Below are 23,657 nucleotides of genomic sequence, written 5' to 3'. Positions count from 1 at the left end.
CCCCCGCGCCGTTCCCCGGAGAAAAATTTGGTCAGACAGTGTTCCCCGGGCCGGAAAAGGTTGGGAACCACTGCTTTAAGCAATACTGGTATCACTAAATACATTGGCATTTCAAAATTCTCTTCAACAACCCAGAATACTTTGTACAAATATACAGATGTCTTTCTCTTAATTTATCATTTTTATAAGAAGTCAATAAGATTCATGTGATAAGCACTCTCATTGAAATAACCAATTCTTTTTCCATATTCTTATTTTTGTTCCTCTAATAGTTCACATTATGTGAGGTATGATATTGTGAGGTAAATAGAAGGAAATTAAATGAAGAGTAAAGAGGGCTCCAATTCTGTGCTGGTGATCCCTCAGGGTTCAATACCTGCATGATCACAGGTCCATGACTAGCCAAATGCTGTGGAAATCAACCATGAAGGACCTGTATAGCATGTATGGCACTTAATGGGATGGTGGCAACAGCAAAGACACTTACCCACTAGTGAATGAGTGTTGACTCATCAGGCTCTTGTTTCCATCATACATATCCATGCCTCTCATCTCCTGAATTTGATGTGCAGACTCTGCCAGGCTGCGCACAGAAGGGGCCCGAGAGTTCTGTTCCAATGTTGTTGTTACATAATTAGCTCCTGCTGTAGCTCCCTGCTGAAACTGCTGTGAAGCCATTGAATTAAGAGTGCCATAGGATCCAGAAGCAGCACGGTTACGGTTGTTACTTTGGAATCGCTGGAGGGTACGCATGGCAGGTGCCCGGATTGTTCGAGTCTGAACAACCTCTGCCCGCTCAACCCATGAGCCACCTCCTCCATCTTGACCAAAGGTTCCAGAGAGAGATCTTTGCATAGTTGGTGCAGCACTAACAGAGGATGTTTGACGAGTGTAATAAGAGGATTGACCACCTCCTCCTCCTTGCTCATATCGGTCTTCACCATCTCCAACGCGTAGGGACCTCAAGGACATAGTGTCGTACTCTCGTCGACTTGGGTAGACTTTTTCATGGTAGGAAGTTGGACGACTGGTGGCGTATCTCTGTTGCTGGGGAGGTACACTGATTCTCTGGGTAGCTCCAACATCTACAGCAGAGCGGGAAGAATAGCCTGAACGTATACCCCCAAGGGTGCCATAGCTCACTGAGCGACTGCTCTGTAAAAAAAAATATTAAATTATAATGTAAAGTTAGAAAAAAAATTAGGAAATCTACCCTACAGTGAAATAAGTAGCAACAAACTTTTTTTAGTGTGGGGGAGACTTGAAATCCTCTACTTCTATATTACTGTATCTTATTTCCTGTCCCTGAGATTACAAATAATGCATTCTTGGCGCCTTTGACACATACTCCTGTGTCTGTATACCCTGCCAGTTTATCTTCTGTTGGGCTTCTTTAAGTCACCTGTATTTTTGTTTTTCATTTCTTTATTGTTTTACATTTTTTGTATGAAAAAGAAAAGAAAAAAAAAGTTGGTAATTTCTGTAATTTTCCTTTTAAATGCCATTTTCCAAAACCGATTGTATATAAAACAGTATTCAATTCTCTATGTAGGAGTTACATTAACAGCAAATGTAATGTCATATATACCAGAAGCGCTAAAATAGAGAGAACCACTGTCAGCACACATTAAAGGGTATGGGTAATAAGTTACATAAATGGATAAAAATACCCATACAGGTGCTCACATAAGTGGAGTCATAAAATGGATCCATTAAAAAGTCCTGTCCGACAAAGCAAGTTGAGTGTGGACAACAGCAAAAACCCTACTCATTTTTATTAACCCCTGCCAGCCATACAAAAAATAAAAGCCAAGCACCAGTGCCATCTATGTTTGCATTGTAACCACTCTGTGACCACCTGATGCCCATGATGAGATAGACATGGGTATGTACAGTGCCTAGCACACAAATAACTGCTGTGTGCCTTTTTTCTGTCTCTGCCTGAAAGAGTTAAATCAGGTATGTAAGTGGCAGTTCCTGTCTGAGTTAGGACTAGGTCAGACTACAGTGCGACAGTCGCTGGTAAAAAAAAAAAAAAAAAAAAAAAAAAAAAAATCACAACTATAAAACACTTTCCTAGCAGAAAATGGTTTCTGAGAGCAGGAAATACATAAAAAGGGTCAATAGTTCATAGATTTAGGTCTGGCGTACTTCAATGAATGTGTCATTGAGCAAAAACAAAACAGTAAAGAAAAAAACAAAAAGTAGATTTAAATATAAAACTTTTTAGGAGAAGGAGGATAGATACAATTGTTATTTCATTAGTTTATTTTCACCTTGGGTGTCCTTTAAAGCGGCAGTGTTCTAAATTGTAAAAAAATAGCCTGGTCACTAGGGTAGGGGGGGGGGGGGGGGGTGTGGCTAAGCCTGCGGTCGTTTAGTGGGTAAATGTCTTGACCAACTCTACCAAAGCCCACATTAGTCAGTAGGATTGACATTGAGGTGCAAATAAATTTGAGTTGACTGAGAACTGTGCTACAATAATTATGATAATAAAAATCTATTGTAAAATGGACTAATCAGATCTTGCAGTGAAAAAAATGTCATTGGTCTATTTTCAAGCAGCATACATTTGCAATAATTCTGCATCAACTTAGAATTACTTGCATATTTCAAGTAAAGTAGAAAATTGCCACTAAGCCGAAACGGTACTAAACTCCTTTTAGATGTCCGTGGCAAAGGAATATTTGGAAACAAAAATGCCTTAAGACATTCACTGTAGGCAGAAGTAGTTTTGTACTAAAAGAAAAAAAAATGTTCTGGGTCCAAAGTTCCAGAAGATGAGAACCAGCTTGGGAACAAGAAAGGTCTATCACAACATAAACATAGTGGGCTGCGTTGTCCCTGTTTAAGTGCCCAAGAGCCTTTTGCCGGTCAGCACTGGAGCATTGTATGATCCTTTCCTGGCAATGCAACATTGCTAAAGTTCCTCCAAGCTAGTATAAGCAAGGAGGCTGCAAGCTGCATCTTCGCAAGCTCAGGAATGAGATAGTCACACTTTTGGATTAATGTTAGAAGAAGAAAAAAATCATCATTTGAGAACAGACTTTGTAAAGACAATCAGCACCCTGGAGAGTACACAATATATTGCTATGATTTTCTATTATTTGCTATACTAGCTTTACTATTTGCTGAGTTTTTTGTTGATAGCATTCAGGGAAAAATCGAAAACACAAATCTGATTTGCAGTGTGCAGGGCGCCTAAAGGTTTATTCCAAGTTTGCACAAAATCTACCAAAGGCCCCCTGTGCACGATTCCGATTTTTAATTGTTTTATACACGTTATTCCAATTTTTAATCGTCACTGCATGCTGCGTTTTTTCTGCGTTTTTCTGTTGATAGCATTCAGGGAAAATTGGAATCGCAAATCGGATTTGCAGTGTGCAGGGAGCCTAACACTAATTATACCACTCATTTCCAAACTGAATGTCATTTAATCTACAATGGCTTTGCATTTTTGGTACCTTGCTGCTATGTAAACAGTATACAGCTTGATGTTACTGTTGCTGCTATAGATATGACCCTGGCCTTGTCTAGCCTAACATTGGACTAACATGGCTGGAAAATGGCTTCTGATGTCTTTAGCCAACCATAGAACTTATGAGCACATTACCATATCTGTAGAGAAAGCAACATAAGAGGAGACGCACACCGCTCCTGAAGTGCAGGGCCAGAAAAACAATCAGAAGAATCCAGGAGCACATTCAAACATAACCAAATCCTTGTTTATTCAAAAACCATGACAGATTAATTCCATAACCAACTAATTGTTTTGGGGCGCCGTGGGGTCCCCTTTATCAAGGTAACAGCACAGAATAGTCACCAGCACCGCTGGGCCCCCGAAATGATTCGCTGGTCATCAGGCCTCTCCTCAAAAAACCCTCCCTGGACCCAGATGCAATGACCAGCTACAGACCTGTCTCCAACCTCCCCTTTCTGGGCAAGCTAATTGAAAAAGCTGTATACCTCCAGCTAGAAGCCAGAATCCTACAAAATAACAGTTATGACCCATTCCAGTCTGGCTTCAGGAAACACCACAGCACTGAAACTGCCCTCATCCAAATATGCAACCACCTGCTCATGGCAAGAGACAGAGGAGAGTGCTCGATCCTCATACTGCTAGACCTTTCTGCAGCCTTTGACACAGTTGACCATGACATCTTGATAAACAGGCTACAGGAATACTGCGGCATTGATGGCATAGTACTTCAGTGGTTCCAATCCTTCTTGAGTGGCAGAACCCACAAAGTGTCTATGGGGCCCTTCCTGTCCACCCCTGTAACACTTAAGTATGGGGTGCCCCAGGGCTCAATCCTCTCTCCCCTGCTTTTCACGATTTACATGCTACCGTTGGGAAAACTAATCCAAAAACATGGCCTGACATACCACTGCTACGCAGACGACACCCAACTATATCTTTCCTTCAAGCCTGGTGTGACAGACCCAACTCTAACTATAAACGCCTGCTTACGTGAACTACAGCAATGGATGGATGACAACTGGCTGAAACTAAATGCAGACAAAACTGAAGTCCTTCTGATTGGAGGGCAGAGCATGATAACAAAACAACTTAACTTGCAGTCTTCACCACTGGGAATAGGAGGCACGGATCTACGCAGCTCTGATCATGTGCGTAGCCTGGGAGTTCTAATTGATGGGGATTTAAACTTCAGAACTCAAATCTCTGCTGTGGTGAAATCATCCTATTTTCACCTGAAGAACATTGCAAAAATCAAGCACCTCATACACCCAGAAGATCTGCCAACCTTAGTCCACGCCTTCATCACATCCCGACTGGACTACTGCAATGCTCTCTACACTGGCCTTCCAAAAAAGGTCTTGTACCGCCTACAGCTGATACAGAATACTGCTGCCAGACTGCTAACCAACCAACCCCGTCACTGCCACATAACGCCAGTCCTGCACTCCCTTCACTGGCTACCTATAGAATGGAGGGTCCTATTCAAGATCGGCCTACTGACATTTAATTCCCTGAATAATCTAGGCCCTGGATACTTGAAAGATATGTTACAGCTGCGTAGCAATCCCCGCATTCTCAGATCCACAGGTTCTAATAATCTAGTCATACCCAGAGTCCACTTGGAAACTTTTGGTCCCAGAGCCTTCTGTCATGCTGCCCCTATGTTTTGGAACTCCTTACCTCAACAGATCAGGACAGCCCCATCCCTGGATGTGTTTAAATCCAGACTGAAAACCCACCTGTTCAGTCTGGCATTTGCAGAAATATAACTTTTGTTGTGTGAATACTTCATTCTACTAACTACTGAATCTGAGAGAGCCTAAGCGCTTTGAGTCCTATGGGAGAAAAGCGCTATAGAAATGTTATTGTATTGTAGATTATTGGTTATGGAATGGAACTGTGACATGAGTTTCTAAAAAACAAGGATTTGTTTACGTTTGGGTGTGCGGACCTCCTGGATTCTTATATCTGCAAAGAAAACTTATGATCACATACAAGCATGCTAGGAGTGAACTAATGAGGAACACACAAAAATTTCATCATGGCTAATAAATATGTGAGGCTAATGTTCTCAGCTGTAAGCAGACTACTATCCTGTATCAACTTGCATGTTCATTTTAGGATGAATACTGTTTTTCCTAGATAGAGTAGCTCTGCCAGAAAAACAGGCCATTTTAACAACATAGCCCCGCCAGTTGTAGCATGACTAACAGTAGGCAATAAAGATGGGATTTGCAGTGGATTATAAACATATTACAGGATCCTCATGTGGTGTGTGTACAGTGGTGAATAATGTCACCCCACCCCACTGCCCTCACTCAGCAGGTACTCACAGATATCCTTTGATCGTTGTTGAGGATCTGGGAGCGGGAGCTGTAGGAAGCTGGCGTAGTGTTGTACTGGGATCTCGTTGTGTAGTTCTCTGTAACAGACAAGGAGACAGACACTGTTATTCATCAAAATAATGCGCCTATCAACTCTGCAAGTACCTTGCAAGCAGGAACATAATGAGAGCCAAGACTGGGAGTCACAGGTCATTTAACAGACAGATGAAAAAAAAATCAATGCCTTCTGAGAACAGTATACAGAAATCTGTAAGAACACCCTATATAGTGTGCCATTTAATATTTGTGAATTGTTATTACATTTATATAGCACTGTCACTTTCTTCAGTCATTTACAGAGCACACTAGTCATGTCATTAAAGGATACCCAAAGTGACATGTGACATGATGAGATAGACATGTGTATGTACACTGCCTAGCACACTAATAACTATGCTGTGCTCTTTTTTTTTTCTCTGCCTGAAAGAGTTAAATACCAGGTATGTAAAAGGCTGACTCAGTCCTAACGCAGACAGGAAGTGAATACAGTGTGACCCTCACTGATAAGAAATTCCCCTTTTTATCTCTTTCATGCTCTCAGAAGCCATTTTTTTCTGCTAGGAAAGGGTTTTATAGTTGGAATTTCTTATCAGTGAGGGTCACACTGTAGTCACTTCCTGTCAGGAGTCAGGATGGAGTCAGCCACTTACATACCTGATATATAAAACTCTTTCAGACAGAAAGAAAAAAAAAAAGGAACACAGCATAGTTATTTGTGTGCAAGGCACTGTACATACACGTCTATCTCATGTCACCTGTCACTTCGGGTATCCTTTAACTGCTCCTCAGAAGAGCTCACAATCTAATCCATACCATAGTCACAGACTATGTTGGTACATTATGGTAAATGAAGGCCAGTATAACAACATTAGCTGAGTTGATCAATAAGATGTTAATCATTTTCAGTGGATCTAAAATTTGATGTCCATTTTGATGGATGAAATACCATTGTATAAAATGATCAGCTACTGCATATGACTGGCCCGATTCATTGCTGAAAAACACTAAAATGTACCCAAAATGGACATGAGAGCAACCAGAGTTCCTGGAATAAACCGACGCAAACACAGAGCATACAAACTGCATGCAGAGATCTGAAGATATGAACCTGGGACTCTAGTGGTGCAATACGTATGTCACCATTCTGTCCGATAATATATGGTCTCACAGAAGTCCATTTAGACAATCACAGCATGAGAATTTGGTTACAGTTTACCAAAATAAACTGCACAGTTGCTCTTCTAGATTTACCATTTTAACAACAGCAGCTGTAATAAAGTGGGACTCCAATGAAATGATTATTTTAGAACGTGACAAAGGTGGGAAGAGTTAGGAGCTCTGCCTGGCCTTTTCTTTCTTTGTGGTGTCTTGCTGTGGGGATTGTTTTGCACATCTTGCCTGATAACAAGGTCACAAAGCTCAGGAAGTAAAGCCTGGGGAGGCGCAACACATGGAGAGATCCGGTCCAAAACTTAAAGGACACCTAAAGTGAGAGGGGTATGGAGGCTGCCATATTTATTTCCTTTAAACAATACCAGTTGCATGGCAGGCCTCCTGATCTAGGTGGCTGCATTAGTGTCTGAATCACACCAGAAACAAGCATGTGGCTAATCCAGTCTGGTCTGACAAGGTTAGAAACACCTGATGTGCTGCATGCTGGTTTGGGCTCTATAGCTAAAAGTATTATGCCTAGTACACACCATACAAAGTTGTGTTAGGTTTTACCATACAATTTTCTGTTAGAGGCTTCTGTAATGCTGGGCATAGACTGTTCGTTTATGCGCCGGTATTGAGCCAGCGGCTCTATGCCGGCGCGTCACTGCTCCTCCGCGTGTGCGGATCGATTCCCGCGGGCACTTAGCGTTTTGTTTCTACCATTGTATGCCCGCGGGGATCGAGCGTGGTATCGACCCGCCGTGGTGATTGGACAGGTTGAATATTATCAATCGTGCCATCAGCGGGTCGATTGATAATACAAAACGAACAGTCTGTGCCCAGCATTAGATTTTCTGTAGAGAATGGTCATTATCTTCTGGTTATTTCCTGCTGAGTAGAACAATGCCTAATTGCTAGGCAGATAGATGGTTAGACAGATAATTTTCAACATGTTGGAAATTATCTACGTGGCAGGTAAATCTAACAGAAAATTGTATGGTGTGTACCTAACATAAGAGGCAGAGGATCAGCAGGACAGCCAGGCAACTGGTATTGCTTAACCTCCCTGGCGGTAAGCCCGAGCGGAGCTCGGGCTATGCCGCCGGGAGGCACCGCTCAGGCCCCGCTGGGCCGATTTGCATAATTTTTTTTTTGTTATACGCAGCTAGCACTTTGCTAGCTGCATGTAACCTCCGATCGCCGCCGCTACCCGTCGATCCGCCGCTATACCCGTCGCCGCAGCCGCCCCCCCAGACCCCGTGCACTGCCTGGCCAATCAGTGCCAGGCAGCGCTGTGGGGTGGATCGGATTCCCCTTTGACGTCACGACGTCGATGACGTCGGTGACGTCATCCCGCCCCGTCGCCATGGCGACGGGGGAAGCCCTCCAAGAGATCCCGTTCGCCGGCGGCGATCGGAGGGGCTGGGGGGATGTCGCTCATGAAAAAACATGAAAAAAAAAAAAAAAGTGTATTTGCTACCCCCTGGCAGGTTTTTAACAAACCGCCAGGGAGGTTAAAAGACAGTAGCTCTAGTGTGTTCACCACCATCTACTTTCCTTGGCAAAGGTTTTTGTTGTTTTTTTTCAAATTGCTGGCGATTATCCGCGATCCAAAAACGCTCACAAAAGCACTCTAGTGGTCCCAGTCCTAAATCTGTTTTGAGCATTCCTCCTGTTACCATATACACTCAAACATTAGTAGCAAGTCCTATGCGATTAGTAGCAAGTCCTTCAATGGACAGACTAATCTTTAGTGCAACTTTTGAAGTACGTTTACACAATGCCGTCTAAACTTCCATGCTGACGTGTTATAATTTTATGGCGGTGTACCTCCTAATACTCTGTACATCACCTTCACCATTGCCAACTATCATTTATAGGAAGTTTTTTTTCCCTTTTAGAACAAAGCACTCCAGTCTCCTGCTTATGCATACTCTGTAAATTATATCATATTGCAATGCCTAACCTGTCTGGATTTTCAGAATTGTGTTACTGTGCCTGATGGTGCCCATACATGGTACAATTTCTTTTTTTCGATTTGATAATTTCATTTGATTATTCCGTTACATCAAACATAAAGATTTTTCCAACATGTCTGATTTTTATTGAAGAAGAAAAAAACAGGATACTCGTTCAGTTTCACTTTACTTAGGGAGGATAAATATAATTACACGCGGAGCAGTAACAAAGTAGAAACATTTGATTACTGAGCTGCAGTGCTGGAAACAAAGAGATAGTCTCTAAGGCCTCAATTCACAGAGCTTTATCAAACACTTTATCAAACGTTTGATAATTTTCCTCATTTGTAAAATCTAATTTTGAATTCACTAAGATGTTATAGATTTATTGACCATTTCATCGATAAAACATTTGATAAATCTATAACACCTTAGTGAATTCAAAATTAGATTTTACCCATGAGGTAAATTATCAAACGTTTGATAAAGCTCCGTGAATTGAGGCCTAAGTAGTAGATGGAGGGTGCAGTGTCTGCTGAAAACAGACCCATTGGTCTCGTTTTACATGAAAATCTTCTGCTGAAGTTTTAGCAATGCCGTGGTTAATGGAGTGTGTCCATTCATTACCAGGTGACGCAATGCGAATGGACACACCCCATTCATTGATGGCCATTTCAGCTGACAATGGGCCATATCCAATTGTCTTTTACACCTGAGTTATCTCCTAGGTGATAATTTTCAGCTTCTCTTTAAACCTACTTTTAAGCATTTTACCATTGTAAATGTACCCAAATGTTGGTGAAAAAGTACTGTCAAATGTATTGTGAGTATTTTCTTGCTTACCAGTGGCTTAAAAGGCATCTTATGACAAGTTGTTAAAATATCACCCAGGAGAAAACTCAGGAGAAAAAGGCAATTGCATATGGCCCAATGTGTCTTCCAAAAAAAAAAATACTTCTTTTCTTCCCAGTGAATTTGTGGCAAAAATGCCATCCCATGCTAAATGCCAATGAGTGTCTCACTGCCAGATGACATGTGAGGATGAGGTATTTGGCATTGCAATATCTCATCCTATTCTTCACCTCTGAAAAGTGATTGGCTGGTAACACACACACACACACACACACACACACACGTTTTCTAATAAGTTGGAATGTTTTTGAGGTTCAGTAATTAAACCATTACCACCAGCAAACCATGGGCTGTGTATAGCCTCCTAATGCTGGGGATACACGGAACGTTTCTGTACCGTGTATTGACCAGCTGATCCGGCCAGCTGATGATATTCAGCTGGCCCGATCAAGCCGCTCGACTCCCGCCGGCAGACAATGGCAGGAAATCGAGCGCTGGTAAGGAAGCGCCGGCGGGGACGAGCAGTAATCGATCCGTGCGGACGAGCTGGGACGCGGCTGGGGTCGATCCGGCGGCTAATCGCCGCCGGATCTACCCGTGTACTCTCAGCATTATGGACTTTCTTCCATTTGTTTGCATTAGATAAGATAGGAGCAGTATACAAATATTGTCAGCTTGATAAGAGTTATGCTTTTATTTTACAGCAGTGAGACAGGAAAATGACTAGCGCCCTCCTGTGTGTGTCCCTGATCCTTTACCTAAACTAATGCTGGGAATACACCAGGAGATTTTTTGGCAGATAGATGGTTCGATAGATAATTTCCAACATGGCAGATCGTTTTTCTGATCGATTTCTCATGGGAGTGAATGGAAATCGCTCGGAAAATAAATCTGCTGAAAAATCTCATTGTGTAGTCCCAGCATAAGAACAAAAATTTGAAGAATGCATTCTAGTTTTAGACACAGCAAACACACATTTCATGCCACACAAGCACATGAAAGGTTTACAAAAATTGCATCCTGCTAAGAGAAAAAAAAAAGGCTATGGAATGTTCGTACAATGCATAGAATATGGCTCCGGAGTAACCAAGCAGCTTGGGGTGACTAGGAAAGTATAGGGGACTAAAAGACAGAAAAGTCCTCCTGTATGCTTCATAACTTTCACATTTTATGATTCCCTTTCCTATTCTAACCAGTCACAAAACACAACATGGAACATGCAGCATAAGTCCATCAAGTTATACCGTAAGTAGATCTGCAAAAATGGTTAATTTATCCCACAGGTCTTTATCTTCTTAAAGTCTTATTTATGTAGTGGAGGGGATAACACTGTGTTGTTGGGTAAGAAAGGGCAGTGAAGGAAAGCACACAGTGAGGTTGAAAAATGAGAGGGCAGTGAAGGGGAGTACACAGTGGTGTTGGATAGGAGAGGGCAGTGGAGAGGAGCACACAGTGGTGTTGGATAGAAGAGGGCAGTGGAGAGGAGCACACAGTGGTGTTGGATAGAAGAGGGCAGTGGAGAGGAGCACACAGTGGTGTTGGATAGAAGAGGGCAGTGGAGAGGAGCACACAGTGGTGTTGGATAGAAGAGGGCAGTGGAGAGGAGCACACAGTGGTGTTGGATAGAAGAGGGCAGTGGAGAGGAGCACACAGTGGTGTTGGATAGAAGAGGGCAGTGGAGAGGAAGGGAGCACACAGTGGTGTTGGATAGAAGAGGGCAGTGGAGAGGAAGGGAGCACACAGTGGTGTTGGATAGAAGAGGGCAGTGGAGAGGAAGGGAGCACACAGTGGTGTTGGATAGAAGAGGGCAGTGGAGGGGAGCACATAGTGCAATTGCACACAGTGGTGTTGGGTAAGAGCTCGATCACACAGGCAGCTGACAGGACAGCTGGCGGCACTTTGTTCAGTCAAAGCTAAAACACTGTCCTGCTACCAAGCAGCATCGATTGCTGGCGTTTTGTCATCAAGTCACATTTTGAGCCCCTAGATTCTAGGGGCTCAAAATGTGACTTGATGACAAAACGCTAGGGCCTAGAAGGACACGGAACTTCGACACTGGACAACGTGATGAGATGACGGGTTATTCCCTGATGTTTACACAAACACCACCAACTGCAGTCGCCATAGTTTAAAAGTTTAAAATCGGCTTACATTCATTTGATTTGAATGGCGCTTGATCTCTTGTAAACACTGCTTTCAATGGCCGCCGAAAATGACGAGTTTACCGCCCATGCAAACCAGCCCTAATGAAAATGTGCTTATATTGCAATGTGGATCTAAGGAAATATCTCTGAACTGCTCCACATATCTGGTCCACAATGAACATATATGTGTTTGTGCAGGTTGGAACAGCCCTGTAACAGGACTAATCTGTCTGTCTGCAGGAAAAAAAAAAAAAGGTCCAATGCAGAGCAAGGTAAAAGCAAACACTACAGAGCTCAGGTGATATAGAATGAGAGATGAAAGAAGCGATGTGTACACTGTCCCCTGCTGATCTTTTTTCAGCTTCTACTAACAAACATTGCTGTCACTGAGGAGCAGGAGTTTATCAAATGACTGCATACGTAATGCTAGGATTCCACTCCATGCCCTACCTGGCCCACAATCAACATGAACACTTTGCTTTTCCTAACAAGTATGTTTAATAGCAAAGCACATTAGAATGACAAGCTTGATTAATAAGCAATAGCTATTGGGTCGCTTTTTAACACATCCTGATGTTCTCAATTATTTAGAACCCCACATGACATTGGATTAGGCATACAATAATAAAAATTTTAATGTCTGCCTATTAAAACAGCTTCATATGACTGGATTGTTCATTGTCGGGGAACTCTCATTACTCACACACCTTTCATATTTGATGCAGCTGTTCCAGACAAACTGGCTTTGGGGAAAAAAAAAAAAAAGTCATGTAACCCAGTAAATGACTGTAAATGACAATTTCTCAGTAGTTGGATTTGAGTTGGACTGCAGCAAAATTCTCACTGCTAAATGGCCACAGTAGAGAATAAAATATCTTGTTTGAAACAGTTGTGAGTGCAGAGAAGAGATAAAAGCAGTCAACAGAACAAGATTTGTGTGTAGTAGCTGTAAACAGAGTCATTCACCACCTGAGACCGGAAAAACATCTTATATTGTGTTTAGCCCCCTTGGCGTTATGATTCTTTCCGCACTCACCTCCCTGGGATCCAGCTCTGCAGTTTTCCCTCCATCCTCAGGGTCTCACCCTATGTGAGATGACGACAAATGGCAATCTCACCAGGGGTAGGCAGAGCCTCGGAGGAGAGGAAGAAGAATGGCAGCCAGCATTGAGATCCTCCGGGAGGTGAGTGAAAATGCCCGCTGCGCACATTGCTCTGCATAGACCTCCCGGCAGCTACCACGAGTTCAGCTCGGGGATACCGCTCCTGGCATGTCTTTTTCCACCCCAAGCTGTACTCGTGGTTACAGCTAAGGAGGAGGTTAATGCTGGGAATACACAATGCGTTTTTTCCAGCAGATTTACTGGCCGATCATTTTTCCGATCGATTTCCATTCACTTCTATGAGAAAATCTATCAGAAAAACTATGGAAATCAGATCCGACATGTTGGAAATCTATTGAGCCAAAAAAACTAATTGTGTATTCCCAGCATAAAAAAAAAATCTAATGCTAGGTACACACAATTCAATTTCCCGTCAGACTGAAGAGACAAAACAATGGGTTCCAACATGTCCAATCAGCACCCAATCTATAATGGGATCAACCCCAAAAAAATAAATAAATAAATAAAAAAATATATATATATAACTGACAGATTGCGGTTTTCAAGACAGTGCACAAGTTTATTGGCACAGGCCTTAAAGCAAGTTTTTATTTTCTGATAGATCGTATTAGATAATTTAGTTTAGTTTTTTTTCATTGCGTTATTTAGCAGTTTTGTGATGTATGCTCACCTTTCAGGCAAATAATTGAACCATGAAATAGACTATGGTAGGAAGTATAAAGTGAACAGCTAGTGACATACATATAATCTGTGGAAGAAGTGAGCGCAATATAAATGCATAACAATCACACAAAGTACTGAGTGTGAATCTGCTGCACTGGCCAGTTGTCTTTAGGAGTTGATTGGACATAATCAAATGCTGCAAATAGCCTTCCGGCCTCTAAGAAACTGGGTGGAGTACAATAATAAACGATTAGGGTCCAAACACCACAGTGTGTTAATTCCGGCTGCTCTGCTTGGTTTATAAAGAGAGTGTAGCTGAGGACACTGCTCAAAATGTTTTGGCTAGAGCCCAGTGAAACCCATTAAATTATAGCAGCATGGGATTGTGTAAATAAAAACATGCTGCAAATGACTGAAGATGTTCGTGCAGACAGAAAATAATCCAATTTTTAAAGCTGTTAAACGAAAATTAAGCAGATGACGAGAAATATACAAAAAAGGATCCAGTAGCCACTTTCTTACTCAACACTAATCATTTTGGCATGTTTTCATGGAAGGTACGGTAGGCTCAGATTATTTTTCCCTTCAAAGTGTGTAGACCAGGATTGTGTCACATTTGCTTCAAAGCAGACCTAAACTCACACCACTGGTTTCTACAAAATGCCCCTCTCAGATCCCCGGAGAACACTGGAAGGAGATGAGGGTCCCCCAAAGCTGTTCCACCACACATAACCGTATTCTGGCCTCAGTTCAGGTGCACACAACACAGGACAAGGCTAGCCGGGGACCTGCCCGCGATTCCAGTAAAAAGGGATTTTAGGTAAGTGAGCCATTCAGTAGATTTTCATTTTTAAAACCCAAGATCAAGTTCACTTAATACTGTATTATGCAGCTTTACTTACAACACTAAGCTGCTCATTCTCAAAAGAAACCTTCACTGAGCCTCGTCAGGTTTCCATTGTACTTTGCAGAACAGGGAAGTGACTGCATTTAAACAGATGTACTTCGATATTGCGGTTACAGCTTCAGCATCAGCACTCATTAGCAAAGCTCTTGGAACTGTAGGCCATACATCACTACACAAGGTACGTGCATGCACTAGATTTTCATCATGAGACTATTTATGCTATATCTTTAGATGAAATCGAGCAGCTGATGTACACATTATATATCCAGCCTAGGCATTCCTTAGCAGCCACTTAGGTGGAGTTAAATCTAGTGTGTGCATGTAACATCACTGGGTTACAGAATGTACTCATTCTAGGAAGAAAAGAAAGAAGAATCAGAGGTTTTTATTGACACAGGATAAACAATAACTGAACTTGCAGCTGAACCAGCCAGGGTATAAACTCTGCTTGATTTGGGAGTTTCATAAACCAAATATTTGTAGCAAATGTGCAGGTTCAGGAGAACTTGAAGAACAGTAATCTCAACATGGTAACTTGAGCTAAGATTAAGCTGATTTGAGCCAGGAAACAATAAAAACTAGAATTTTTTTTAAAAACCAAGATAAAAAATGACTTAGGCACACACTAAGGCTCTATTCACATTGTATGCGTTTTCACATATAAAACTGCATTAGATCAGGCAGTGCATGAAAATCTGAGCAGAACGAATGGTATCACACTGGAAAGAATGTGCACCTTTAAAGGGGAACTTCAGCCTAAACAAACATACCGTTATTAAGTTACATTAGTTAGGTTAATTAGAAAAGATAGGTAATAATCTTTTACCCACCCTGTTTTAAAAGAACAGGCAAATGTTTGTGATTTATGGGGGCTGCCATCTTTGTCAAGGGAGCAGCCATCTTTTTGGTTGAAAGGAGGTGACAGGGAGCATGAGACACAATTCCAACTGTCCTGTGTCCTGATAACCGCTCCCAGCTGCACACACGAGGCTTCAAATGTCAAATTCAAAATGTAAAAAAAAAAAAAAAAAAAAATTTGCACCAAAACAGCAGAGCGAGAACATCAGAAATCCCATCATACTTTGCACAGCATAAGGGAAAAACTGCCCAGGCAGTTTTCTTCTGTGCAGCTAAAAATGAGGCTTGTATAAGAGAAACAATGTTCTGATGCTGTGAAACTGTTAAAGAAACACCAAGGCTTCTCAGTGCAGCTAAGTCGATTTTTAGTCTGGAGGTTCACTTTAATACATATAAACTAGAGTGGCACGTATGCAAATGCAATAGTACAAGTGTGAATGCGGGCTCACAGGAATAGCAATCTACAAAGTAATGACACCAAAGGTAAATGACAAAGAAAATGTTTTAATGGTTATTGTAATTTATTGTAACTCAATTTCTAGGTATAGAAAAGCTACTACAGATACAAACAAATCTTGTATATATATATATATGAGTAAAATATAAAAGGAATTAATTTAAACCCTTAAAGAATGAGGGTTCAGTAGCTGCAGTAAGAAAATGTAAGCATTGCAATAAATACCAAATAAAGGAAATCAACCTAGCAAAACTGAAATCAGAACTACAGATATTAAAAAATTACAAATACATGTATTTAAAAAAAAAGGCTGAGAAAAGAAGATATAAAATATAGAACAAGGAACTCTGCTGTGGAAGACTGAAAACTCTAGCTGGGATATCAATGTCAGCTTTTCTTCTGTCTTTACAAGGGAGACAGCTTTGTGTTCTAATACAGCTCTGTTGTCCCCAGTCTGCCACATCCAGTTTATTGCCCCACACAGGAGGAGGATGTGTAAGTGAATAGAGAACAGGAACAGATAGCACAGAATCCTAGTAAATGGATTGTACTCAGAAACTTTTAGTAGTGAGTCAAGGGTGCGTATTGGAATCTGTTCTCCATGATTAAAAACATGGTAGATGCATTAGAAAATAATGATATCTTTGTAGAGGATACAACATTATGCAGAGTCCACAGGGTAGTGACATACTGCACAAGGCAGATGCTATTTAATACTGATAAATGTAAGGGAAGCATATTTGCTGTGCCAGTGGCATAGCACCATGTAAATTGACACAGCTGGAACATCGGATTTGGTAAACGACTTGGGAGTACTGGTTGGTCTTAAGTTCAGCAATCATATTCAATGCCAAACAGCAGCTACAGCACACAAGATTCTGTGAGGCTTACAATGGAAAATGAATAAAGGCAGTAGTATACTAGTGTCTGGTGTTTATCACCTGTGAAGCCGCAACTGAAGTATGGGATACAGTTCTGGGTACCAAACTACAGTAAGGACCTGGAAGTTTAACAACCGGTACAAAAGATGGGCAATTAAAAAAAAGATTGACAGGCTTAACCTTTCTTAACCTCTAGAATACAGAGGCTCAAGAGATTGAACTCAAAGCCATGGTCTGTCTTATTCTCCAACCTAGATAACTACATAAGAGAAAATCAGAAAAAAAATGGAAGCACATGAAAAGCACTGAAGACAGGCATTGCTCATTAGGGCTTTCAATCGCACACAATGCCGTAAATTCACTAAACTGCAGTGAGCACTAACGTCCGTAAAGTCTTACGCACAATGAGCATAGCGTAATGCATTGCATGTAATGTATTGTATTACGCTCCACTCACCATGGGATGAGACCTTACATACGTTATTCTGCTTTCCACAGTTACGGTAAGTAAATACACTCCATCCATGCAAACATTTCTGCTAAATTATATTAGATTCTTGCGTACTTTCAGCTTCACATGCCGTCAAATGCTACAAACTTACCTAAACAATTCCTAACAGGTAAGTCGACCAGCCAAGGCAATATCAGCAGTTCCCTGGCTTCAGAAGAAATCACGAGATAGGAAGCTGCTTTGTGAAGACACAGTGGGGAACTCCGCTCTGGTGCTCCAACTCCTTGTCTTTCTATTAATCCTGCTCTTATAATAAGCCCATTTCATCATCTCCCTCCCAGGTAATGACACAACACTGACACCACATCTATAACTGACATTTATTTGTGTACCTGAGGAATCAGGCAACCCATGAATCAGCTGAAGCATAATGGATTACAAATGTGATGAAAGAAATTAGATGACAGAAATACTCAGGAACTGCACCACACAGCTGGGTATAAGCCTCACTCCCATTATGTAACACAGATTGCCATGCATTATAGAGCAACACACAACACCTGCAATGCTCTCTGTTAGGCCCCATTCACAATGGGAATCGCAAAACACTAGAAAAATCACTAGCGTTTTTCAAAGCTATTTCGGAACAATCACGTTTTGTGATTAACATTGAAATGCAGTCACTCCAAAAATCACAAAAAAAAAATTGCTGCATGCACCACATTTGCCACTTCAGCAAATCGCTAGCAACCGCTACAGTGTAAACACTTTTACTGGTTTGCATTGCCATAGCGCTTTTTCAAGCACTACTGATTGACAGACCTTTACAGAGCTGAAATCTCTACTAAAAAACACTCCTGTGCAAACAGTGCTCATCTTCTTCAGCAACAATGATTGAAAATGGAAAGGCAACCTCCCATTTGTGTAGTGAGCAGGATTGCGGATAAAATAATTGATCACAAGGGTATGTCCAGTCAAGGAAAACATGTCAGGCTATGCATAAACCAGCAGAACTTTGTGATCACATGACTCCTTGATGTTTACACAGTCTCATCCTGGCTCAGTGTTTCACCAAAGCACCCATATTTGTTTATTTTTATATTGGGTGCTTTTATACATTTTAATACATTTGAGTGATGGAATTTAAAAGCTGACAAACATGAAAAGCCATATAGATGTGGCTCCATCTCCTGCACATTCCTTTAAAGATGAGCACAGTTGGGACATATGAAAGGTCTGAGGCCGGTACATCCCTGGTATACACTAGCTTGCACAGTATATCATGTACAAGGATCTGACTAGGAGACAAGAGGCCAGAGAACAGAGTGAATAGGAAGCACTTTCTTTCTCATGGGTCTCTCTATCAACTGAAATGTTTTTAGTGCGTTTGCAGCTCCTTGGTTACCGGCCTGGCTAGTGATTACCCTGAATGCAGCGCCTCGTTGGCAGAATTATTGGCCTCTTTCTTTGTCATTGAACGTGAAGGTTAATAGGCCTGTATAAAATATTTTTGGCATCCATGCACGAGTGAGCAAATCCTTTGAGGAACGTCTTGAGAAACCCTAGAGGTGCTGTGAAACGGGCAGTCAGAGGGCAGCAGCTGTAGCCAGTTCAACTGGCCAACTAACTACCTAAAGTCTCCCAAATACAGCACAGCCCACCCCAGCTCTCAATTACACCAAGAGGAAATTCTCAAATAAAAAGGTTGATTAGACTGCACAAAGCATTCATTTATGCCTGTCGCTTTACAGGCACTTTTGTATTCCTATTCCTGGACTCCACTAGGCCCTGCTGATATCACTCCGTCATAAAAGGGCTACATAGAGTTTGTACTCAAGACTGTTCATGTCAATTTGATAAGTTTTTCTTTTTAAAGATAAAATAAGGATACTCATTGCACATTAAACCAACAACTGTAGCCATGCCCCCCCTTCCACAGATATTGCAAGTGAGAACAAATCAAAGTCATAGCAGAGGGGGGGGGGGGGGGGGGGGGAGGATTCAGCTTACTAAATATCCTGGAATGCAAGACCATTTGATATACCCGATTAGACAATCAACTGGCCTGCTGCCCCCACTAGCAGTGCATTTTTTAGTGCAGCACAAAGCTATGCAGCTGTTCATTCTCAACAGCTACACCTCCACTTAGTTAAAGCTTACCACTGCAACTGATCAGGATCCAAATTAGTAAACTATCCAAAATCAACTGGAAGTTCATTCATTGGACTTGCAGGGGTCGCTCACCCTTTCCTAAATTAGCCAGTGATCTAACAAGTGCATGGCCACTTAAATGTTTGAGGAAAATCTGGCTCTAAAGCAACATGCAGAAATTCAATCGTTGCTGCTCAAAACAATCTTTACAGATTACATATGGTGGCAATATTATGGAACACTATACAGACATGCTGTTCGGCTTTTGGCCAAGCAGCATGTACTGCTCAATGGAGGAGGGGAGGAGGGGAAAAGGGGGGGGGGGGAAACAGATTGTGCCACATCACGGAAATTAAAAAAAAAAAAAGTGAAGGTGCTTGATATGTTGGCGGCATCTTCACATATTTTAAAGTTAAGCAGCAAGTCCGTGGTGTCCACACTCACAACTTTTCTGGACCACTCTACATTAAAAAAGAACAATGAACAATCTCTTCTGAAAAAAAAGCATCCACCATGCAAACCAAGGGTATGTATGGAATAGGAGACCATAGATCCTGACTGGGGAACCAAAGAAAAAAAATTAGCTTGTTAGGATTGCTGTATTCAGGTGGAATCAGTCATGGATCCTTGCACTGCCAAGAGATCTTTTCATACACATTCATGCTCAACCCACCCTCACATTACTTTCAGAATGAAAAAGCCAATTAGCTCTACCCAGAGAGTAAAGCCTTGTACACATGCTAGATGGTTATCCGCTGAAGCATCCAGTTGGGGGGGATGCTGTACAATTTGCATGTTGCATCACTGACATAGGAGTAGGAGTGCCTGATCCTCTGAGCTGAGCACATTGCCCTACTTTTCCTTCACACTGGTAAAAGTTATGACATGTGCAGAACCTTCACCCCTACACCACCACCATAGCAACAGCACTCAGCCCCAAACTATTGGCCTTGGGATCAAATACCGATCACAGAGAGTGAGTGAGTGAGTGAGTGTAAAAATTGTTCAGTGATTTCATAGCCCCAACTTCCCGTGTGAGGGGGAATTTGCATGGCAGAGGCTAGGAGTGGGTAGAGTAAAAAATAGCCTGCACACATTGAGAAAGAAGGAATCCACTAGTAGTCTGCCTAGTCTGAAACAGCAGCGCCATGCTGCTGTTTCAGACAAAAATCAACCACAAAGAACCACAATCAGCTAGGAAAACCAAATCCAGCAGATTATTTTTCCCCCATGCAAGGTTGGCCATGACAAACCTGGTGTACGGCACACCTGGTTTTTCATGGCCAACCTTGCATGGGGGAAAAAATTATCTGCTGGATTTGGTTTTCCTAGCTGATTGTGGTTCTTTGTGGTTGATTTTTGTCTGAAACAGCAGCATGGCGCTGCTGTTTCAGACTAGGCAGACTACTAGTGGATTCCTTCTTTCTCAATGTGTGCAGGCTATTAACTATAGGTAAACAGATACTGAGAATTTATCAGGCACGGGTGATAAGGAATAACTAGAATGATTTTACACAAGCAATAACACTCAGAGATGCTCAATTGGTCAAGACAACCGCTTAGGATTGTCGGAAGTAAAAATCTAGAGTCAGTATAGGTCTCCCCCATTATTTAGTGGACCAGTGAACTAGCAATGACCAATAAGCTCTATTGTTCCACACCCCTCACTCATCGGTCACTTGTTCTCCCTCCAATCTCCACAGAACAGGCTGCTTGATTGTAGCCAAGCTTTGTACAACGCTTGTTTGTAAACTTGTTACCGGTAATGCTCACCAGAGAACACTTTGATCTACACAGTTCAAGTCTAGACATTCAACTTTGACTCGAAAAGAGGCTAGCAGGAAAAGAATGCGGGTCAGCAGCAGGGTAAAGGACACTTAAGGTGCCCATACACTGGTCGATTTAAACCATCAATCAATTCTAAGATTGTGAAATCTATTGGAAATCTGTTCCTAGTGTGTGGCACACATCAAATAGATTCCTGTCAGATTTGACTTTACAGGCATCTGACAGAAATCTGATGGTTGAATCTGCTGAAAATCTATAAGTGTATGGCCACCTTTAGAGGGCAACCGGTGTTACAGGGGCTATGCCACAAATGTCCAGCTTGCAATCAGAAATATTGTTCTAAAGAAATCTCCTTTAGCTGCTTTTTAAGTGAAGGTCCACTGATGCATTTTTACAGGAAACCACAGGCCACCAGTTACAATAAATGCTATGCAAGTCATTCTCTGGGAGATAAACTGAGCTCTGAATCATTTAAGATACACAGATACCACTGTATGCAGCATGATTTTTACCCAGATCCAGCAAGATTTCTGCTTGCTGGTTGACTGATTCCACAGACAATTACTAAAGTATTACTCATGTTAGGGCAAGCTACTGACTCAGGAGGAAGTCTCTCTGCCATAAATGTATATACTGGTCAAAAATGCTTGAGTCACACTCCGCAAACTGCTGTGGTGACAGAATCCAGTGCAGGGTCATACCGTAACAGGGATTCCTCTTTAGATACAGAGCATAGATTTGGTACACAATGTCTAGCATGCTAGATAATGACTCACAGCAAAAGAAGGGTGCCCAAACAGGACAAGGCCAGGAAAATACCTAGTGGCTGGGATGAAGGATTGTCAAGACACACAACATGTATATTGCGCTTTTCTCCTGGCTGACAAAGCGCTTCAGAGCTGCAGCCGCTTAGGGCGCGCTCCACGGGCAACCACAATCATTAGGAAGCCTTTCCCATTGAATCCAGTTTTACATACTGGCTTGAGCTGGGATTTGAACCAAAATCCTACATCAAGGGCCTTACCAGTATGCTATCCTGCTCTAGTATGAACCGAGCCATAAGGCTCATACACACATCAGACCATAGTCTTTGGAAAATGAAAGATCACAGACCAATTTTACCCCCTTCCATGTAGTATGAGAGCCATACTCTACACAGTCTATTCTATGGAGCTGAACTCCCCATCAGACAGTAATCTTTGCAAGATGCTGCACACAAAGATGCTGTAGACATTCAAAAGATCAGTATCTGCAAAAGATCTGTTCCTGCAAAAGATCCGTTCCTGCAAAATGCATTCATAGTCTATATCTGCAGATCCTCATACACACCTTGTTTAACAGACATTCATCTGCAGATCAGATCCACCAGGATGGATTTTCAGATCTGCAGATGATTGTCTGATCTGCAGATGAATGTCAGTTAAACAAGGTGTGTATGAGGATCTGCAGATCTCATAGACTATGAATGCAATTTGCAGGAACAGATCTTTTGCAGATACTGATCTTTTGTGTCTGTACAGCATCTGTGTGTGCAGCATCTTGCAAAGATTTTTTTCTGATGGGGAGTTCAGCTCCATAGAAAAGACTGTGAAGGTATGGCTCTCATACTACATGGAAGGGGGTAAGATTGGTCTGTGATCTTTCATTTTCAAAAAACTATGGTCTGATGTGTGTATGTGGCCTTAGTGTAGTGCTTTAATTTACATTGATGCACACTGCAGAGAAATGTACCAATGAATAAAATGTACCGTATATAGAATAGATCGCAAGATACAAAAATAAATAAATTCCAAGACACAAAAAAAGAGTGCGAGAGCCTTGCCCTTGCGAGCTTACAATCAATTGTAATACCTCGGGTGCCTCTGAAATAGTTTGTTTATTGTGTTGCACCTCAGTTGGAAAGTGTGGTTTCTCAGCTTGGTCCTAGGACACCCCTTAGGTGTGCAACCATCCAGTATCTGCTCTATAGTACTCGGAAAACCCGAGCAGGGGCGGTCCTCTCCCCACAGGCTCTGTTAATGGCTGCAAATCTTGCAACACACCTTTGTGAGTATACAATCAAACTATTGTTCATAGTCCAACTACTCAGACATACTGCACCATTTGGCTCCTGATCTTTGTTTCCCAGTTATTTCTTGTTCTTGGGTGTACCGGGAAACATTTCTGGATTACTCAACTCCAGGGCTGTGGAGTCGGTACAAAAATCTTTCGACTCCAACTCGGACTCCTCAGTTTATGAAACCACGACCTCGGTTCCAACTCAGACTCCGGGTACCCAAAATGGCTCAGACTCCTCAACTCCAACTCCTTAGTCTAATACTTAACAGGGCTGTGGATTTTGTACAGAAATCATCCGACCCAGACTCCTCAGTTTAGGAAATCAATGACTCCAACTCCGGTTGC

The 23,657-nt window shown here is 41.9% G+C and overlaps 1 protein-coding gene across 2 annotated transcripts in view; it reads right to left on the bottom strand.

The window, feature by feature from the left end:
* PKP3 (plakophilin 3) overlaps window positions 1–23,657 on the bottom strand; it is a 159,399-nt gene that overhangs the window by 29,299 nt on the left and 106,443 nt on the right. For both annotated transcript variants that reach the window (XM_068261366.1, XM_068261367.1), the window contains 2 exons: window positions 5,815–5,903; window positions 488–1,155 (listed from right to left, as the gene is read on the bottom strand). In XM_068261366.1, the coding sequence (XP_068117467.1) occupies window positions 488–1,155; window positions 5,815–5,903 (757 nt within the window). The remainder of the gene's footprint in view (window positions 1–487; window positions 1,156–5,814; window positions 5,904–23,657) is intronic.

This window comes from Hyperolius riggenbachi, chromosome 11 (assembly GCF_040937935.1).
Source record: "Hyperolius riggenbachi isolate aHypRig1 chromosome 11, aHypRig1.pri, whole genome shotgun sequence".
In the NCBI taxonomy this organism is placed as follows: domain Eukaryota; kingdom Metazoa; phylum Chordata; class Amphibia; order Anura; family Hyperoliidae; genus Hyperolius; species Hyperolius riggenbachi.
Note: the sequence above shows the minus strand (reverse complement) of the source record. Positions and strands in the feature narration are given on the sequence as shown.